This window comes from Sinohyriopsis cumingii, chromosome 11 (assembly GCF_028554795.1).
Source record: "Sinohyriopsis cumingii isolate HCF-2022 chromosome 11, ASM2855479v2, whole genome shotgun sequence".
Classification (NCBI taxonomy): Eukaryota; Metazoa; Mollusca; class Bivalvia; order Unionida; family Unionidae; genus Sinohyriopsis; species Sinohyriopsis cumingii.
In genome coordinates, this window is record NC_142971.1 from 59,414,232 (window position 1) to 59,431,830 (window position 17,599).

Here is a 17,599-nt window from a genome sequence, read left to right on the forward strand (position 1 = left end):
TGAATCCAAATAAAACATGAATGAACTAATTATCCAGATTTTTCGGCAATGATCATTTTTTTACGTACGTTTTGTTAGTCCATATTTTAAGAGAATTTTTTTAAGACTTAAGGTAAAATCAAGAGTTGGCAGGTCTGTGGATACTGTATATCATTTATTTTCGTTTCGCCCAATTTGCATGGTTTTGTATTTTAAAAAAAAGAGACATTTCCGTGGGTACTTAAATTCATGGTTTTACTGTCAAAGTTTGCATATTAGGAGGTATTTAATTTCATGGTTTAACCTCTAAAAATACCCAAAATAAAGAATACAAAAGAATAAAACTATGACGACACAAAACAACAGTCACTTTAATGTTTAAAGCAATAGTACCACCTGTATGAGCACAAATAAAAGACCTCGCAAGTTCAATGCTTAAACCGTGTTTTCGACCAAGTGAATAACATCAGTCGAAGCCAACACAGCCAACAAAACTAAAACAATACTTCTATCTCTATAAGCATAAATAAAACACCTGTCAAGATTAATCACTTTCGCCATGTTTTTGTTTGAGTGCTCAACATCAAAGGAAGCTGATTCAGCCAAACAACACTAGGCCAGTATTAGTAAACACTGCAACCTCATTAATCAAGCCAATTCACACTGAATGGATAATTGCATCTCACGCAACAATGAGTAAAAGATAGGACCTAATTATCAGTGGTTTTGACAAAGCTGGGCTTGTTTAATTCAGCAATTTGGGGATTATTTACTTGAGAAGCATTTGTGAGTACCATGAGACTTGATCGACATGATGTTGATATAGTGGCTTTGTCCAAATTCTGTGAAGTGTGAGCCTGAATACTCTGCTGTAATTAGTGTATATACAGTGTTTCATTATTAATAGTGTTTCAAGAAATAGTTATAGTATTTTACAGGATTGTTGTTCTTTTGTATTAAAAATGCATGGATAAAATGAAATGTGCTTTTAGAAGGATTTAAATGTTGTACTCGAATGAAGGATCGATTTGAATAAGTATTAAATTTAATTTTTGTATACTGTTATTTTTTCTTTCATTTTCAGATAACTATTGTTCAAATACCTTATGCTTTTTCTCTCTATCCTTATTTACTTTGCATACTGATTTAAGGCAGTGAGTGTAAAAATTAGTTATCAGATACCATATCGAACAAACGCATTGAAACAATAATAAATTATTTATAATTTTTTTGTCAAAAGGTTAAAATAAAAAATAAAACATGTAAAAGCTGATATTTTACTACCAGATTACAGTACTGACCTTGATTTGATTTATCAAATACTAGTAGCTGTGTTAATCTCTAGGAATGAAACACTGTAAGAAAAAGAGGGGGGTGTCATCATCCTCCATGGCTCATTTTTCATTGGGGATTTAAATTCATGGTTCGGGGTAACAATGAAAACCAAGAAAATTGGTCCCCCACGAAAACTGATGATACTACAATTTTAACTATTTCATATTAAATATATAAATATTTCTCTCTGCTTAGCTGAAGTCTATATTTTTAGATTCATCATGTTCATTGCACTTCTTGTCTGTCCTATTTCCACTCAATCAAAATACAGAACCATATCGAACTAATTTCGTAATTAAGACTATACAGTTACTATTTTAAAACTTGAATCTCTGTGTTCACATACTTCTTTCATCAAAAAAGATTGCATGTTAAAAGCTTCTTGTTTTGCCATATTAGCTGCCATTACGAGAGCTTGGTGTTTTTTTTCCCAGCTGCATGTTGCCGTAGAGCACTCTCTCCCATTGCATGCAATCAATATCCTTCTGACATAATTGGCATTTTTCAAAGCTCTCTGAGAAAGATCCCTTAATCCAAACTTTCTATTTTTCTTTGTCTAGCCACTGAGGTTAGAATTGGCAGCTAGCCATTTTGAAGCGTACAAATGATGAAAATTTAACCGTGGCAACATCCGGGCTTTGTACAACTGGAAGTTCAAAATGTATGACTGTGCAGTGACCAGTTGTAGAAATTTCCATTTTGCCACAAACTTAGCAAGAGATTTTTTTCCCTCTTTTCTTTTTTATTTAAATATGTAAAAGGAAAACTATTTAATAATTCCTTTCAGTTTAAAGAAAATTAAGGCTTTTCAAGGTACTCAGACAATTATTTGAATTTTCAAGATGTTTTCAAGGCCTTGAGGGAAAAAAACATTTTTTGAAGGCTTTTCAAGGTCTCCTATGGACCCTGTAGTTCACTAAGCATTTTTTAAAACTATGACCATGCTTGAATGAGACTGAAAAGAATAATTAAGTGATCAGTGATGGAAATCCTACTGCTCAAGATTTTTTTTACTCTGAATATCCTGTCAACTCACTGGCAATGTTACATCTTGATTTTGCCCAAAGTCACTGCTACAACACGTGCTGGAAGCTAGTCATTTCATGCCAGCCTTTGATCCTCTGATGAGGCAAACTGTGTTTAATTCATTATCCCCTTAGCCACAGTGTTAGAGGGATCATCTTGGGCAGTTGTAGCCTCATCAATGCCTGTATCCTTGAGACTCACCAACAATACCCAACTTTATTTTTACTGAGGGCTACATGAAAAATATTGGTTATTTTTTGCTTTCTATTTCTTCAATTAAGCAGAAATTTGTTAAAGTTGTTGTCAATAAAGTTATCCACGTAATGATAAATTTCATGCAACATGTAGAAATAAAAAGAACAAGCAAAGTGGTGATTTATTATTCAATTAACCCATTAATCCATACAGTATATTACTCCATAAAATTAATCAAGAATTACCCCAGACATATAAAACTGCAGGGACAAAAATCAAATTCATTGGCATTTAGGTCAAACTTAGTTGTTGGTCAAGTGATGGTGATGGTCCTGTACTCAGCGTCATGTCAATGTGGGTTCTATCATCAATATTCCATGAATTATTTAAACTAATTTCTCCTTAATCATTGTCATTTCAGTTTCATTGCATTTCTGTCACTCAGTCTTTTTTAACTGGTACTTCATTGCCAATCTCGTCTAACATAAATACTGAAAATTCTGAAATTCATTAAGTCTTCTCCCAGTGAATGTTCTTGTTTTCCACTGCTTTTAATACCAAATAATTCAACTAACTTTGGCATATATCAAAATCAAATTTTCTTCCTTCATAGTGCATTGTTTCATTCACACACACACACAGATATATATATATATACACACACCGCTCCCTCGATAACTCGCGCCCGGATAACTCGTGATGCCGCTTATAACGCGGTGTCCGTCTTGGCTCCCGATTTTTTCCAGACAAAATGTATTTAAAATATCTTTAAAATATGCTGAACATGAAAAAAATTACGATAAGAATTGATAAATTAAACCTTGATACATTGCTCGTTTTATCATCGAAAATGGTGATTAATGCCCGTAAAAATATAATCCATATTTTGCAATTTGCAAGCTCTAGAGAAGAATTAATTTCAGAGATCTCGAAAACGCTTAATTACGCATATTTGGACGCCAATTTTTGATCTGGGACGCAGAAAATCACTGAGGCTGGAGTCCTCCATACGCATGTAATAGGTGCGCGGGAAATTTCAAAGATTTGCCGGTCCTGTTTCAGCCACCTGCTTTGTGGGAAAATGTGTTGATCAGTTTACTGTGCTGATATTTACAATGACAGAATTCAGTGACTCAAAGACTCTTTGACGTACTGTTGCCATTTCATAAGAGTACATTAAAAAAAAAAAAAGAACATGATGCAACAGCTAGGCGGCTAGTTCAAAGGCTTTGACTTGGCGGCCGAGTGAGAAAATATACTGATATTTAGTGATTGAATTCAGAGGCAGAAAGACCCAGTTTTAAAATCCTAGCCAGACCTCTGTTTAAAGATATCATATATTATGTAAGTTTTTAGGATAAATAGTTGTCATTATACTGTAAATAAACAGTCTGGTGAAATAGCGATCAATGAAAACTTCTGGTAAATGTTAACAGGTGGCAACAGAGAATGAAATAAACACCAATTAAACGACTTCCTGTGTGAAAGTCACGTTCTAATCCTTTAATTCTGTTTCAGTGTAAAAATTATAATCACAACATAGTCTGTTCGTTGAAAACATGAAAAGAGTCAATCGACCGTCACATCGAAACCCGTGAGTACTTCTGTGAGAACCTAATTACATGTACATGCCGGCTTTGTTTTGATCAACAACTTGGGGAAATGTTTGTTGCATTAAAAAAAAGATCGATTACAAGAGACCTCGGGTGCTGGATTAAGGGTCTTGGAGCTGCCTTTGACGTAAAGCAAAACAGTAACAGAGACAATGACGACGATAGTGACTTCGAACGTTTCAGTGAAACTGATGTCATTAATGCCGAGGCTGTTTGGGAGAAATTAGTACAGACTCATGGTCCTGAGATGGGCGTTTCTCTTTGTGGAGGAGTGGATTTGTGCTGACAATGATTGCCCTACAGCCGAATACATGTCAGATGAAACTATAATTATTTCTATAGCGAACAAATTTGCAGCAGAAGACAATTCTAACTGGAGTAACACAAGTGTTGAAAGTGATGCAGACACAGATGTTGCACCCCCACCCCTCTGCACAGGAAGCAAATATTTTGATATTGCCATAAGGTGGCTGGAGACCCAAAATGTTGACTATGTAAAGCTCATGCAGTTGAGAACTCTGAGGGATTTTGCTCGGCGGCAGAGAAACCAAGGAGTAACACAAAAAAAAAATTAACTGATTTTTTCAGAAAGTGAATTGATATTTGTCAAGCGTGGCACAAACGGCAAGTATTAACTTGTTCTAATTTACGTTGTTTTAAATTTGTAGACCAATTAAATATGTCAGTACTGATTAACTCTTGTTTTTTTTTGTTTTCCATTTTACTTCTATCGCATTCAAATCTATCTATCTATCGTTCGATCGACACTGTTTCTCGAAAAGAGTCGATCTTTTGTGTATAAAAAACTTTTAATTTGGCTCAAACAATAAAACTAGAATGCATACAATTCAACATAAAACTTAGTGACGTAGTACACAATGTCTGAAGTGGTACACATGTTCAGCGAACGGAAACCACGTGGAATAATGTTTTCGATGATCGCCTCAATATACTGTAATTTATCCTGAAATTTTTAATGTTGTCCTATGAGAAAATAATAAAGTACACCGTTATGAAGAGATATTTATTAACAGTTAATCTCAGAACGATTATAAAGTGAGTATTCAACAGTATAATCTGCCTACCCCTCCCCCCTTATTTTTCCGTTATGTCGTCAATCACTTTATTGGTTTTGGGCTTATTTTATAGGTCCCTCGATAACTCGCCCCTCACTTATAGTGCAGTCGATGTTTCTGGACCCCGATGTGCGCGAGTTATCGAGGGAGTGGTGTGTATATATATATATATATATATATATATATATTCACAGACATACATGTGTGTGTAACTTAAATTTATCTGGTAGAATTACATACTGCATAATCAAGGAAGTATTAGAATTCAACCAATGTTTGAACCATATTAACTTGTCGTGTGGGACCAAAGCCTAGCCGAATGACCAATCAAGCAAGACACCCAGTACACAAACAAGGTAAACTGTACCATATTAATGTGGCAGATGGGATAAGGTAAATTTAGAAAAAGGAGAGATATTTGTTGCATTACTGGACACAGAATCAAATGAATATGCAATTTTAATTTTAAAATTATTTGCTGATTACCGCAATTCAAAATCCTGGAATATCTCAGTGTATCATCATTTTCCATACAATTCTTGTTTAATTTATTCTCTAAACTGATTGCCACTAGATTCTGACATTTTCAGTGCTGTACTTTTCTTATTTAATGTACCAGTAATAAAAAAAACATGGATCCCTCGCTTTTTTAAATATAAATTTCCAGGTCTTTTCCAGAATGAAATTAATTTTTTCAAGGTTAACATATAACCATTCATGAATGGAATTAAAGAACAATTTGGATTATAAAAACAAGCTTTTTCCAAATCTGAAGATGTTTTTTTGACTCTCCAAAACATACATGTCAGAAAAGATCATTATGTACAAAACCACAAGTGAGTCAATATTTGCCAAATTTAAGGACTTTTCACAGTCGGAATTTTTTTCTCTCATTTCTCCCGAGCTTATCCAAATTTCCCGATAGCATGGGAACCCTGAGAGAAAAAACTACCTTGTTTTGCATTTTATGCAAAACTTGAAACTGTACAAGCTGTAAAGCATATAGAATAATGGTCTTGTATATAAATGACACCTATCTCTATAAAGGATAACTGTGCCATTTCCCTTAACTGCCCTTTATATTTGTTTCACTGCAACTACCTAAATTTTAACTTTTCAAAGAAGTGTAAACCCTGGTAACTGTTTAAAGATTTGTTTACTTTCATTAACATTGACAATACCAGATGACAGATCACGATCTATTAAACAAATTCTGAAGTCTTTGATGCCAGAATAGTTTGTCAAATCAAATTGTAAATTAACCTTTTGAGTTTTGAGACAAATAAATAACGTCAAGAGGAATGTATGACCATACCACAAACTTGCATGGCATTAGTATATATAAGCATGCCTATTAAATTTAATTTGCACGTCAAGCAATTCCTGTATAATGGTGTTAACAGCATTTTTAACAAAGAAGTCGAAGTTCACAAATCTCTTGACCATCATACTCACCTCAGCACTGGGCTGACAGGAACGCCTCAAATAGCGAGCATCGTTTCCATATGAACTTGCATCAATACAAAGGTCTAGCCCATCCAACTTGGAGTAAAACAACACAAACGGGTTTAATCTGAAAATGAAATTGTTTCCAGTAAAAGTTTAATAAAAACAAAAAAATGTACACTATAACAAATACATGTACTATTTAAAAAAAATGAAGCTGCCAACTAAACATGCTTTGGTGAAATACAGCAATACTTTGCATTTATTATTACATATGTAGTTTTAAACACACCCATTCTTATGACACCTGCTAGGCCACACAATGGTCCATTTAGAAGCTACATTCACTTCAGAACATTGTACAGGGCTTTCCAAAATTTTCAAAACTGGTGGCTGTTCATGAAAAACAAGCACAAAAGTCTGTCAGAGCACTGAAAATTTTGAAATCAAAGAAGCAAACAAGGGACAATTTCAGATGTTCCTGGAAATCTATGAAACAAAAGCTTTCTTGTCAAAAGCAAAAACATGGTATGCCACCAGGAGATGAGCCATAGATATCAATGAGCACTGCCCATGACCCAGAGGCTGCGATGCTAATGGGCGAAAGGGAATTAAGAATTGTTTATCTTTCAAATACAGTTTAAACTTTTCAAATAAAGTGTACAATGGATAAAGATCGAATGAAATTTAAGTAGGGATCCAACAGTCACTTTAAAGAACAGTTATGAGCAGGAGTGGTAGATGGTAACAGGTACGTAAATGATGTTTATTTAAAAAATGTGCATTAAATTGGTTTTGGCTTTATGAGAAGAAATAGATGAAAAAAATCAAAGCATGTCCCACTTCAAGACCATGTGTGCCAATCGGAGGATCCACAAAGAATATGACCCATTTATCTTGACATCCTCAGGCTTCAAGTAATACTGTCACTCAGGCTTCAAGTAATACTGTCAACATAAGTGGAATCGAGGTAAGTGTTGGAGGAGGGGGTTGATAAAAAAAAAATTATATTTTGCATACAACTCAAATTTGTCTTTAAAAGGTGACCTGTTGTTGGTGAGAAGGATTCACACTTTGTGAAAATAAACAATGGACATTTTGATTAAATGATAGCAAAACCAGTTTGAATTGCACTTGTATACAGAGATGCTGCCAGGATTTTATCTAAAGGGCAAGGCTACCACCTTGTCACCAAAATAAGGGGGAGCAGAATAAAAGAGGAGGAGGAAGAACAGCCATAGTTTAAAATATTCACCTAACACTTCCATACACATCACTTCCTATTCCACTGTTAAGAGTTGTATTGAAATTAAATCTTCAAAAGATGCTGCCTCTAGCCGAACAAGCATTAATCTTTTGTTTCTGATTAATCTGTTCCTTACCTGTGTATGAATATTGTTCTTTTCTGAGAACCAATTTTAACATTCTGCCGTCTGTGGGATATGTACATGGTTAGCTAGGCAGCCGGAACAAGCTGGGAAATTGTTCTTTCTGGTTGTTATGTACAATTTTCCACTGGTTAAAAATGTTGTCCTTTGAACACTTCTGCTCCAAAAAAAAGATCTTTCACAAACACAAGCTCTGCTCAAGTTTCACTTTCTTAAATTTGTGTTTTACTGACTACTGTGCCAGATTTGTTGTCTGTTCCATAATGCTGTATTAGAGTTTTAAGTCAATCAATGCTATAGTCTGCTTGTTCAGACAGAGATATTTTGATCAAATAGATACTTTTACATCCCAAATTCATTTAGAGTCTTATTTATTTCATTTATCTTAACCCTAAGAGGGCTGCAATGTGTTGTAGCAGGGTTACATTGTTCAAGAGAAGAGGGATAATGGGGTGGTTGACCAGCATGATGTCGGTTCAAAATCACTCAATGGTATGTACATAAACACTTCCCAGCTCCAATAATCTGATAATCTTCACAAAAGGTCATCATCACTATCATCAGCCAGGATCTGCTGAATAAAATCATCATCTAAAGATGAACCATGCTGGTTATCGGCCATTTTGGGTTTTCTTGGTAGCCCTATTTTAAACTTCCTTGATGCAAGGTTAAAACAATCACAGAATGCGTGTTCCAGGACCCAAAAAGCCAATCAAAGTTAGCAATGTCAAGCTGAAGTACTTGGATGTACAAACTGGACTTGCCCTCCTGAAAAGAAACATATTGTGACAAGCACTATGGTACCTATACTAGTGTAACTTGTCATGAGAAGCACTTCAAGGGTGAATGGTTCAATAATTTGTTTTTACTGCACATAGTATATTTTCATATGCATGACTCTGAACTAATTTGCAGCTGTTTCTTGCATATCACTGCTCTACAATTGTGTTGTGAATTTGTACAAATTTTGCATGATTCATGAAATCTCATGCCCTGGCAGAGTCTCTGTTCTATATTGACATATTATATTAGTGTTACCTTTGTGTAATACAATCCGTATTCCAGTACTGTACATGTATACAAAAAATCCATGAATTCTAAGTATAGGTCATACTTTGTATGAACAAACATCTCTGTTAATGTGACAGCAACTCTAAAGGCTGACAGCAACATCAAATAACTGTACAACAAAGAGTGGGTTTGAAGTGGCAGCTTGATGACATTAATAGATTAGAAAATAAAGGATTTGTTACGGTTTAGACTCATTACTTCTGTCGGCATCTGGGCTGGGCCATTGCATTTTCGTTGATATTGGTGGCTTGTTGACACAAGTGACACAAGTCGATAGAAGTAGGTAGGACTGTATTTAGGTGAATGATGGGGAGCAACAGTGGTTTAAGGGAAAGAAAATATTGATAGAAGTAGGTAGGACTGTATTTGGGTGAATGATGGAGAGCAACCATGGTTTAAGGGAAAGGAAATATTGGATCTTACAAAATTCAAATAATAAAGTACATTAGGTGAGAAGTTAGAAAAACAAGAGGTTAAAGAATGCTAGATATTGTTCACCTGAGTAACCAGTAAATGCTGTTGTTTTGGGCTTAATGCCATTTTTTAGCACATGACAGGCTATACATTGTGGCCAGTATAATTGGTTGAGGAAGAACCAACAACGCACTGTAAGCTAGTGACAACCATTACACATACACACACTGGCAGAGTCAGAGACTTGAACATACACAGACAGAACTGAGCTAGCATTGATTGGTAAAGGTGACATGCTTTATTCCACTTGGCCACCTGAGGCCCCTACTGGCAAATGTAAACTGTGAAACTAAACTTGTATATGTTGTGAAACTGGAAGGAAAAGTTTGGAGTACTTAGTTGCTTACACTGTCTGTTAGACTTTCTGGTTTCATGATAATCAATTAAGATATTTTTTTTCATTAGAACACAAAGCAATTAAAATTCATTAATTCTACATGCATCTGAAGAAAGCGAACCACTAATGCATGACCAAATTTTATTTCTTTCAAAGACATTGTTAGTATCAATCAAGCCACAACATTTTATAATAGTTATAAACTCCCTTTGTAACTAATTAATTTGCATTTGCTGTTAACTTGCTGTAGCTTTGAAATGACCATGATTAGTAAACAAAATGCAAAGGTAGCTAATATTGATTCATGCTTTTAAATCAATGTCCAGTTGACACTTACACATTTTGGGAGAAATAATAAATGTCAAAATGGTTTTGATCCCTAATATGCAAATTGATATTTGATCTGGCCACCAAATTCAGAAAATCCAGAATTTGTTTATTTCCAAAATTTCAAGCCATAAACTTTCTAGGGTTAGAACCCATAAAATCAGACTATCAAAATATCTGGGTTAATGATAGCAATTAAATTTGGAAGTGGTTCAGGACAAAAGAATACTGACAATAATACCTACTCAATTTTTAAGCTAGAAAAATTCTGATGATTTCCCAGCATTATAGAAAATTATTTTAAGACTTAACTTTTTTATTTTTTAGGTTGCATTGTGATTTTCTTCAGCTTCAAATTTAAGATTATTCAATTTTAATATCAACAAATGCATTAATTTTTTTAATTTTGATAACTTGTTTAATAGAAGGTAAGTTTTCCTTATTTTAAAACTAGATTTGTCATTTTGTTATGTTTAGCATTGGGGAGAACTCTTCCCATCACAACACCTGTGATTTTCAATAGGACTGATTAACATTCACTAGACAGACATGATCATGGTCCTATATAAAAATATTTAAAAAATGAAAACTTGTGCTGGGCATTTTGGGTCCTTCCCCCCTCAACAGGGTCTCAAGGGGCAATGCTCCTGATCTGGGGGGTCAAGGGTTACTTCATTCCCAAAAAATCATTTGAAGGAAAAAAAAATCAACAAACCTCAAGAACTTCAGTGTTCATTTTCACATCAACTTGTTCTCAAATAATATTGTTGGCAAAATTATTACAGGTACGTGTCAGTGTTCACACAGTAATTCAGTCAAGATAATTTGTCAATTGTTGCAGCAATTATTGCAAAAGACCTTCCTCTGTTCAAAAAAAAAAATCTGCAAAATAAAACACCCAAACAGATCAACTATATACAGATAATCACATAAATTCACTTCTCTCCCCCCACTGGACACAACCTGTTGATTTTATATGCGCGTCTTCCTCTTTTTGCAGCATGGAAAAATATTTGTTTTATTCCCTTTTTGTCACCACTGATGTTCATACATGCCATAACATGGCTTGTTGCATTAAAAACATGATTTTGGACTTGCAGCCCCATCCCCCAGTCACGTTTCAACAAACAATTTTCCCAAAATTTAACCCAATTTTTTTTTTTCAACAACAAAAAGACCCCTTATATTTTATGACCAGCGCAATATGTCTGTAATTTGCAGTAAGTGATGTTTAAAAAGTAAACAGTCCTGTTCAAAGTTCAGCTAAACCTATTCTCAGTGCACACAGCTGATTATAGAGGCAAGTTGCTGTAGAGTTTAACGCCATTTTTCAGCCCATGATAGTTTAATGCCATTTTTCAGCACACGATAGGCTATACATGGCGGCCAGTATTAATGGTGGAGGAAGAACCCGGGAAAACCCCAGAAAGAACCACCAACCCACGAGAAGCTACTGGCAAGCTTTCTCACATACCCACATAGGCTGAATCCAAGACTCAAACCCACGCAGACAGAGGTGAGATGGCAGTGATCCATAACAGAGCGCTTTAGACCACTCGGGACCCCATAGAGCCAAGTAAAAGTTAAGGCAGTCAGATATGAACAAATACCTTTCCTAGATTACTTAATTGGCTAAAAATAGCTAGGGTGATATGTCATGTCAAATTCTTCTGTGGGAGAGCCCATTTAGCTAGTTTATCATTGGTGATACAAAGAAGAACCTAAATATGTCTGAAGTACAAAGACATGTGCCAAAGAACAGATGTCATAATACTTCCTTGAATTGATTGAGAATGTTGAAACCAACCTTATTCAAGTTCGTAATCAGTGGCAATATTTCTTTGATGTCAGATTTTTACTCCATAAATAAAATGCAAAACATGAATTGGGTGCAAGAGCTATTAATTCTTAAAGGCAATATATCAAAACACAGTTGTTATCTGGGAATGAATCATCTCATAAGGAGCCAGTTCTACCAGAACAAAATTTCAGAACTCCTGGTTGACATAATTTAACTTTGTGAAACAGAGCAGCAAGGGGAACATTTTATTCTGCGCATATATTGCAATCACCATACTGACATTAGTCAGTGTATGACAAATGTTGACATAGCAACAATAATCAGCATCGTGACTGTGCTAGAATACATTACTCCATCCTGAAAGTAACTAGTTTAAACATGGACAGATAATGTCACTAGGGCTGAGTACTTTTCTGCAATTTTGATGCCAAGCACAATTTGCCATTTTCAGCAGCGGACCATTATTCAGAGCTGTGCAAGGAAATGTTCCCTAATAGAAATATTGCTAAGAAATTTAGTTGCAAAAGAACAATAATAGCAAATATCAGAACAAATGCAACTGCACCAATGTTGCACAGACAAGTAATGGAGTTATGCAAAAAAAACTAATTTTTTATCCTGACATAATTTTGACCTATTTTAAGGGCCCTAAAGTCTGAAAGCCAGGAAGAGTTTAGAGATGCCTGGAAACACTACAGAGACAGGAATGCTGTTTTTACTAATTCTTCCTAAATTTTTACTCCCCATGATGAACAAGTTCAATACCACATTCCAGGTAATGTTTAAAGGTTTGTTTTGTTGACATTATTATATCTGATACTAAGATAAAATTTAAAATATTAATTTGCTTTCATGTTTTCATATTGACAGTAATATTCTTCCTTTATTTATAGGCTGATGAGAGCATGTTTGGTCATCTTCATCCAGAAATTCATGTGGAAATTTAGGTCCAAGGTCATAGTAAGTGTGAAAGGCATCGAAATTTGTGAAGTCCAAGGTAACAGTAAGTGAGGACATTACAAATGTAAATTTTAAATTTTCAGAAAATCAGCTGGATGATGACCTAATAGCAGTGGGCTTAAGACCAAAGAAAAGATACAGCCCCAGAGACAAAAAAGTCATTTCTTAGGTAAATAATTTTATTAATTTTCTGAGTGCTTCCTGTACAACTATTATGACCTTATAGTAACGTGAAAGGAAAATACAATAGTTCTCATGTGAAAGGAACATTTGCATACATTGCACATCTTATTACTCTTTCCATCTTTTATTATTTCTACAGATGTGAGAACATTCTACAAGGAAGTAACCAGGCAGGTGTTGATCAAGTTTCCATTCAAAGAAAGCATCTTAAAACCCTTGACCTTTTTGATTCCTCAAACAAAGACAAACATCCACACAGATGCAGGTTAGTAATATATTTCTACAACTAACATTACTTCAAAAGATTACAAAACAATTGTCAACTACATGTACAAAGTAGAAAAATTAAATATGCATTGTTGTTGTTGTTGTAGGGTTTAACGCCATTTTTCAGCACACAATAGGCTATACATGGCGGCCAGTATTAATGGTGGAGGAAGAAACCGGGAAATCCCCGGAAAGAACCACCGACCCTCGAGAAGCTACTGGCAAGCTTTCTCACATATCCACATTGGCCGAATCCGAGACTCGAACCCACGCAGACAGAGGTGAGATGGCAGTGATCCGTAACGGTGAGCGCTTTAGACCACTCGGCCACTCGGGGCCCCATAAATATGCATTAAAAGAACACATTTTAAATGTAACAAATGATGGGCCTTTAAATAATGTTGAAGTATGAAATTGTCATGTTTTGCAAGCATGCTTCTTTCTTTACATCAGCTTCTGTTACATGAAGATTCATTGGATGAGAAGAAACACTTCTATCTATCTATCTATAAATACGCTGACACAGTCACACTTGACTATTAAGCAACGGGTGGTACGTGGTCAAAGATAAAGTAAAGATGGAAGTGATAGGACAGTCAGAAGAGTAATGATAGGAAAGGCAGAAATAAGTAAAAGTGTGTCAGTGTACGTTTTTGTCCCTTCATACTCAGACCAATCCAGCTACCGTAGCGGCAATGAGATATGGAACCTCAACTGGCATAGCCCTGAGAATCACTAGGTCTTACTTGAAGCTGACTAGTTCATTAGAATGTGGTTTTGGAAAGCTCCTGCTTGTGAGATACCAAGTCAGGAGCTTCTGCAATTATTGATGGTAATTTGTTCCAAGTCCCTATTGTACATGGGAAGAAGCTGAACTTGAAACAATTTGTCGATGCTGACTTTAATTGGAACTTTTTCCTGTGGTTTGCCCTAGTTTGGCTATATGTCAGGGTCAGGTATTTGTCTGCTGGTTTGTCCACTAGGTTGTTTGCAGTCTTGTACATCATGGTTAGCTGGGCCTTGGTTCGCCTGGATTCGAGTGATTCCCACTGGAGATGGTTGAGCATTGCACTGACACTGCTAGTGTTACGATATTTATTTGTGGTAAACCTAGCCGTTCTTGACCAATCAGAATACTATGTACAACAATTTTGTTAAATAGTATATGAACAAATAATTTACAAGGATCACTGCAGAATGGGACCAAACAGACCATTTTTTAAAACCAGACTGGAGATGATATAAAAATATACTACACAAAGAATCCAATTTTTATCAGGAAAAAAATCATAATTACAGATCTGCCAACCTGACGAGTCTGTCTCAGTAAGGCAGATGATTTTTTTCCCCATAAGATTGACCAGTTTTCAGTAAGGTGTAGCAAAATATCAATAACTGCTCCTGTAAAGCTGTAAAAATGTAATTAAAAGTTTGATGCATCGATGATGAACATTATGTTCAACTGAAAAAGTTTGTAAAGTACGCATAGACTTTATTTACCACTAGTACAGTTGCACAAACTCTAGTTCCAAATCATATGCAGCTCAATGGCCTGTTGCTATCTCTCAACTTAACGTAATTCTTGGAAATTCTTTCCATTTCACATAACAACGGCAATCATATCTCCCACCATGAAACATGCTCAAATTGGCATGTGATGTTCAATAAACATAATTGTAGTATCCTTTCCATCTTTTATTCACAAGAATCTGAATACTCCTTTTATTCTTCTGTGTTGATTATTAACACTTTTCCAGAAGCTTATTTTCCTTTTTGTCTTAAATATGCATCACTTTCTGGATGCGATTTTTAAATATTTTATAATCAAGTTTGATCATGCAGAAGCTTCACATGAACAAACAGGTGCAGTTTAAAGCATCTTGAGTGTTGATGTAAAGTTAGTCTGGTTCCCTGACTAATTTCATTAATTCTAATATGAAACCTGGATCCAGATAAAACATGGATGAACCAACTATCCGTATTTTTTGGCAACAATCATTTTTCCATAGCTGTTGCTAGTATGCCATAAGTCTGTAATTTAAGGATAATTTTCGTAAGACTTGTGGCAAAATCTTAAGAGTTGGCAGGTCTGTAATTTTGCTTTAAAACAGAGAAAAAACATGTCAGACAAAGGGAGTTGCTATCAGGTGGTTTCATACAAGTGCATAGTTAGAAGTCACAAAATGGAAAGATTTCTACACTCCCACCAACAAAGCTTTCTTAGTGCAGGTTGAAATAAAGTTAGATGAGATATAACTGGGTTAACAAATGTCTGAAAAGAATCATGCTGAACTTGGCAACATTATGTACATAGTTCAGGAATGGTCAAGTTACATTCATTGCAATATTCACATACAGTACAATTTTTCACCAGTGAAGGTGGAATAGCTCCAAGATTTTTAATGTGTGACAAACTCGAGATTGAAAATTAGGTTACTTGTGACCTTTGGAAAGATGGCGTTATTCTTCAAGGAATGCATTTAGGTATGAATTTTTAGAAGTGTACATGAAACAGTGTCCAAGATACTGAGGGCAAAACAACAAGGTAATGAACAGACACATGAATGAATAGGGAAAATACTATATCCTCAGGGCTGTTCCAGTAAAACATATACCCCCCGGGGGGAAGGCACTTTCAAATTCAACCAACCCACAACAGAAGCAATTTTAAAATAATTATGATCCACTGTCAGATGTGTTTTAATCGAGAAACACTGCCATCTAGAGAAGTATATTTTTTAACATAATTTCTGGCTATGGGTTAGTGGGTGGTAGAAGCGATTTTAATATTGGGTTGGGGACAGAAGCGATTTAAATGACAGCTGGCTGGAGGTAATCTACTGAATTCATATACATCATATAATCTACTGCATATTTTTATTTATATTCATTCATTATAATCAGTCTTTTGTCCTTTTGTTTGTTTTTCTGTCAGCCAAGTATGTCTCTGATACTGTGAAATCACAAGATTTTCATGGTGGCTTATTATTTGTAGATGTCATTGATCAGTCCCTTAATACCTACTAATTTAACATCCATGAATACAGATTTTATAATAGATATTTCCATTCTAATACAGAAATCTTGAATTTGTATCCTTACTAAACTCTGTGTTTCCTAAAGTGATCAATATGTCTTGCTATTTTTCTTTGTTCTCAGGCATGCTGCTTTTGATTAGAATAATAGTTAAATCTTGTATTGCTTTAAATGTGTGGTCAGATTCTATGATTCATTGTTATTATTTTTTCCAATAAATGTTTTGGTAAACGTTTATGATTTGTCAGAGAAAAAAAACAATGATGCCTGTGGAAGTGATGTTGCATCATTTGTCTACTTTTACACTATATCATTTCTTGTAAAAACATCTTTTTCAGTTACTGATGTCTTATTTTTACGCTTTGTTTCAAGACTAAGTTATAACAAAATATAGCAAGTCAAACATTTTTATATCATAAATTAAAAAAAGTGGATGAAAGTCAAGGAATCATTTTTCCCAGAGCACTCATAAAATCAATATCATTACAGTTAACTGCATTGTCACCAGCATCATCTTCACTGATGGCCTAGCAGTAACATTATACACTTTCAATCCAGTTGTCACAGGTTCTATCTCCCACTTCTTGTCTTTCATATGAGACTTATACCTATGGCCTGAGGGGCTTTCATGGCAGAGTGGTATAAGATGCTTGTCTTATGATACAGATCTGAGGGGCTTCCATGGCAGTGGTACAAGATGCTTGTCATGTGATTACTTGCCTCCAATGTGCTAATGAGAATGTTGCCAGTTACTTGTGGAAGGTCAGTGGTTCTACATAAGTGGTGTTTGGTGTCTCAAAAGGACTTGGACTTTCTTCAGCAGTAAAACTGGCTGCCATATATAGATTCTCTTCATCTGAAAATGGTGTAAAGGCCATACTGATCTACTGAAACCCCGAGAACTCATGCTAAATGACTTCATCTGTTGGAGATAAACGTCAAATCAACAGAGGCTCCATGTGCCCAAGTGTACTAAGGTGCTTGCTTTTACATCACTTAAACATCTCACAGAGTGAGTTTGTGTCACAGATCAACCAATTTAGGTTGGTGGTCTTTCGGGGTCCTTCCTCCACCTAATATATTGT

The 17,599-nt window shown here is 35.2% G+C and overlaps 1 protein-coding gene across 6 annotated transcripts in view; it reads right to left on the bottom strand.

Annotated features, from left to right (window-relative positions):
* Positions 1–17,599, bottom strand: part of LOC149788525 (uncharacterized) — a 182,008-nt gene that overhangs the window by 90,449 nt on the left and 73,960 nt on the right. For all 6 annotated transcript variants that reach the window (XM_089974539.1, XM_089974538.1, XM_089974536.1 and 3 more), the window contains one exon: positions 6,680–6,797. In XM_089974539.1, coding sequence (XP_089830665.1) covers positions 6,680–6,797 — 118 coding nt within the window. The remainder of the gene's footprint in view (positions 1–6,679; positions 6,798–17,599) is intronic.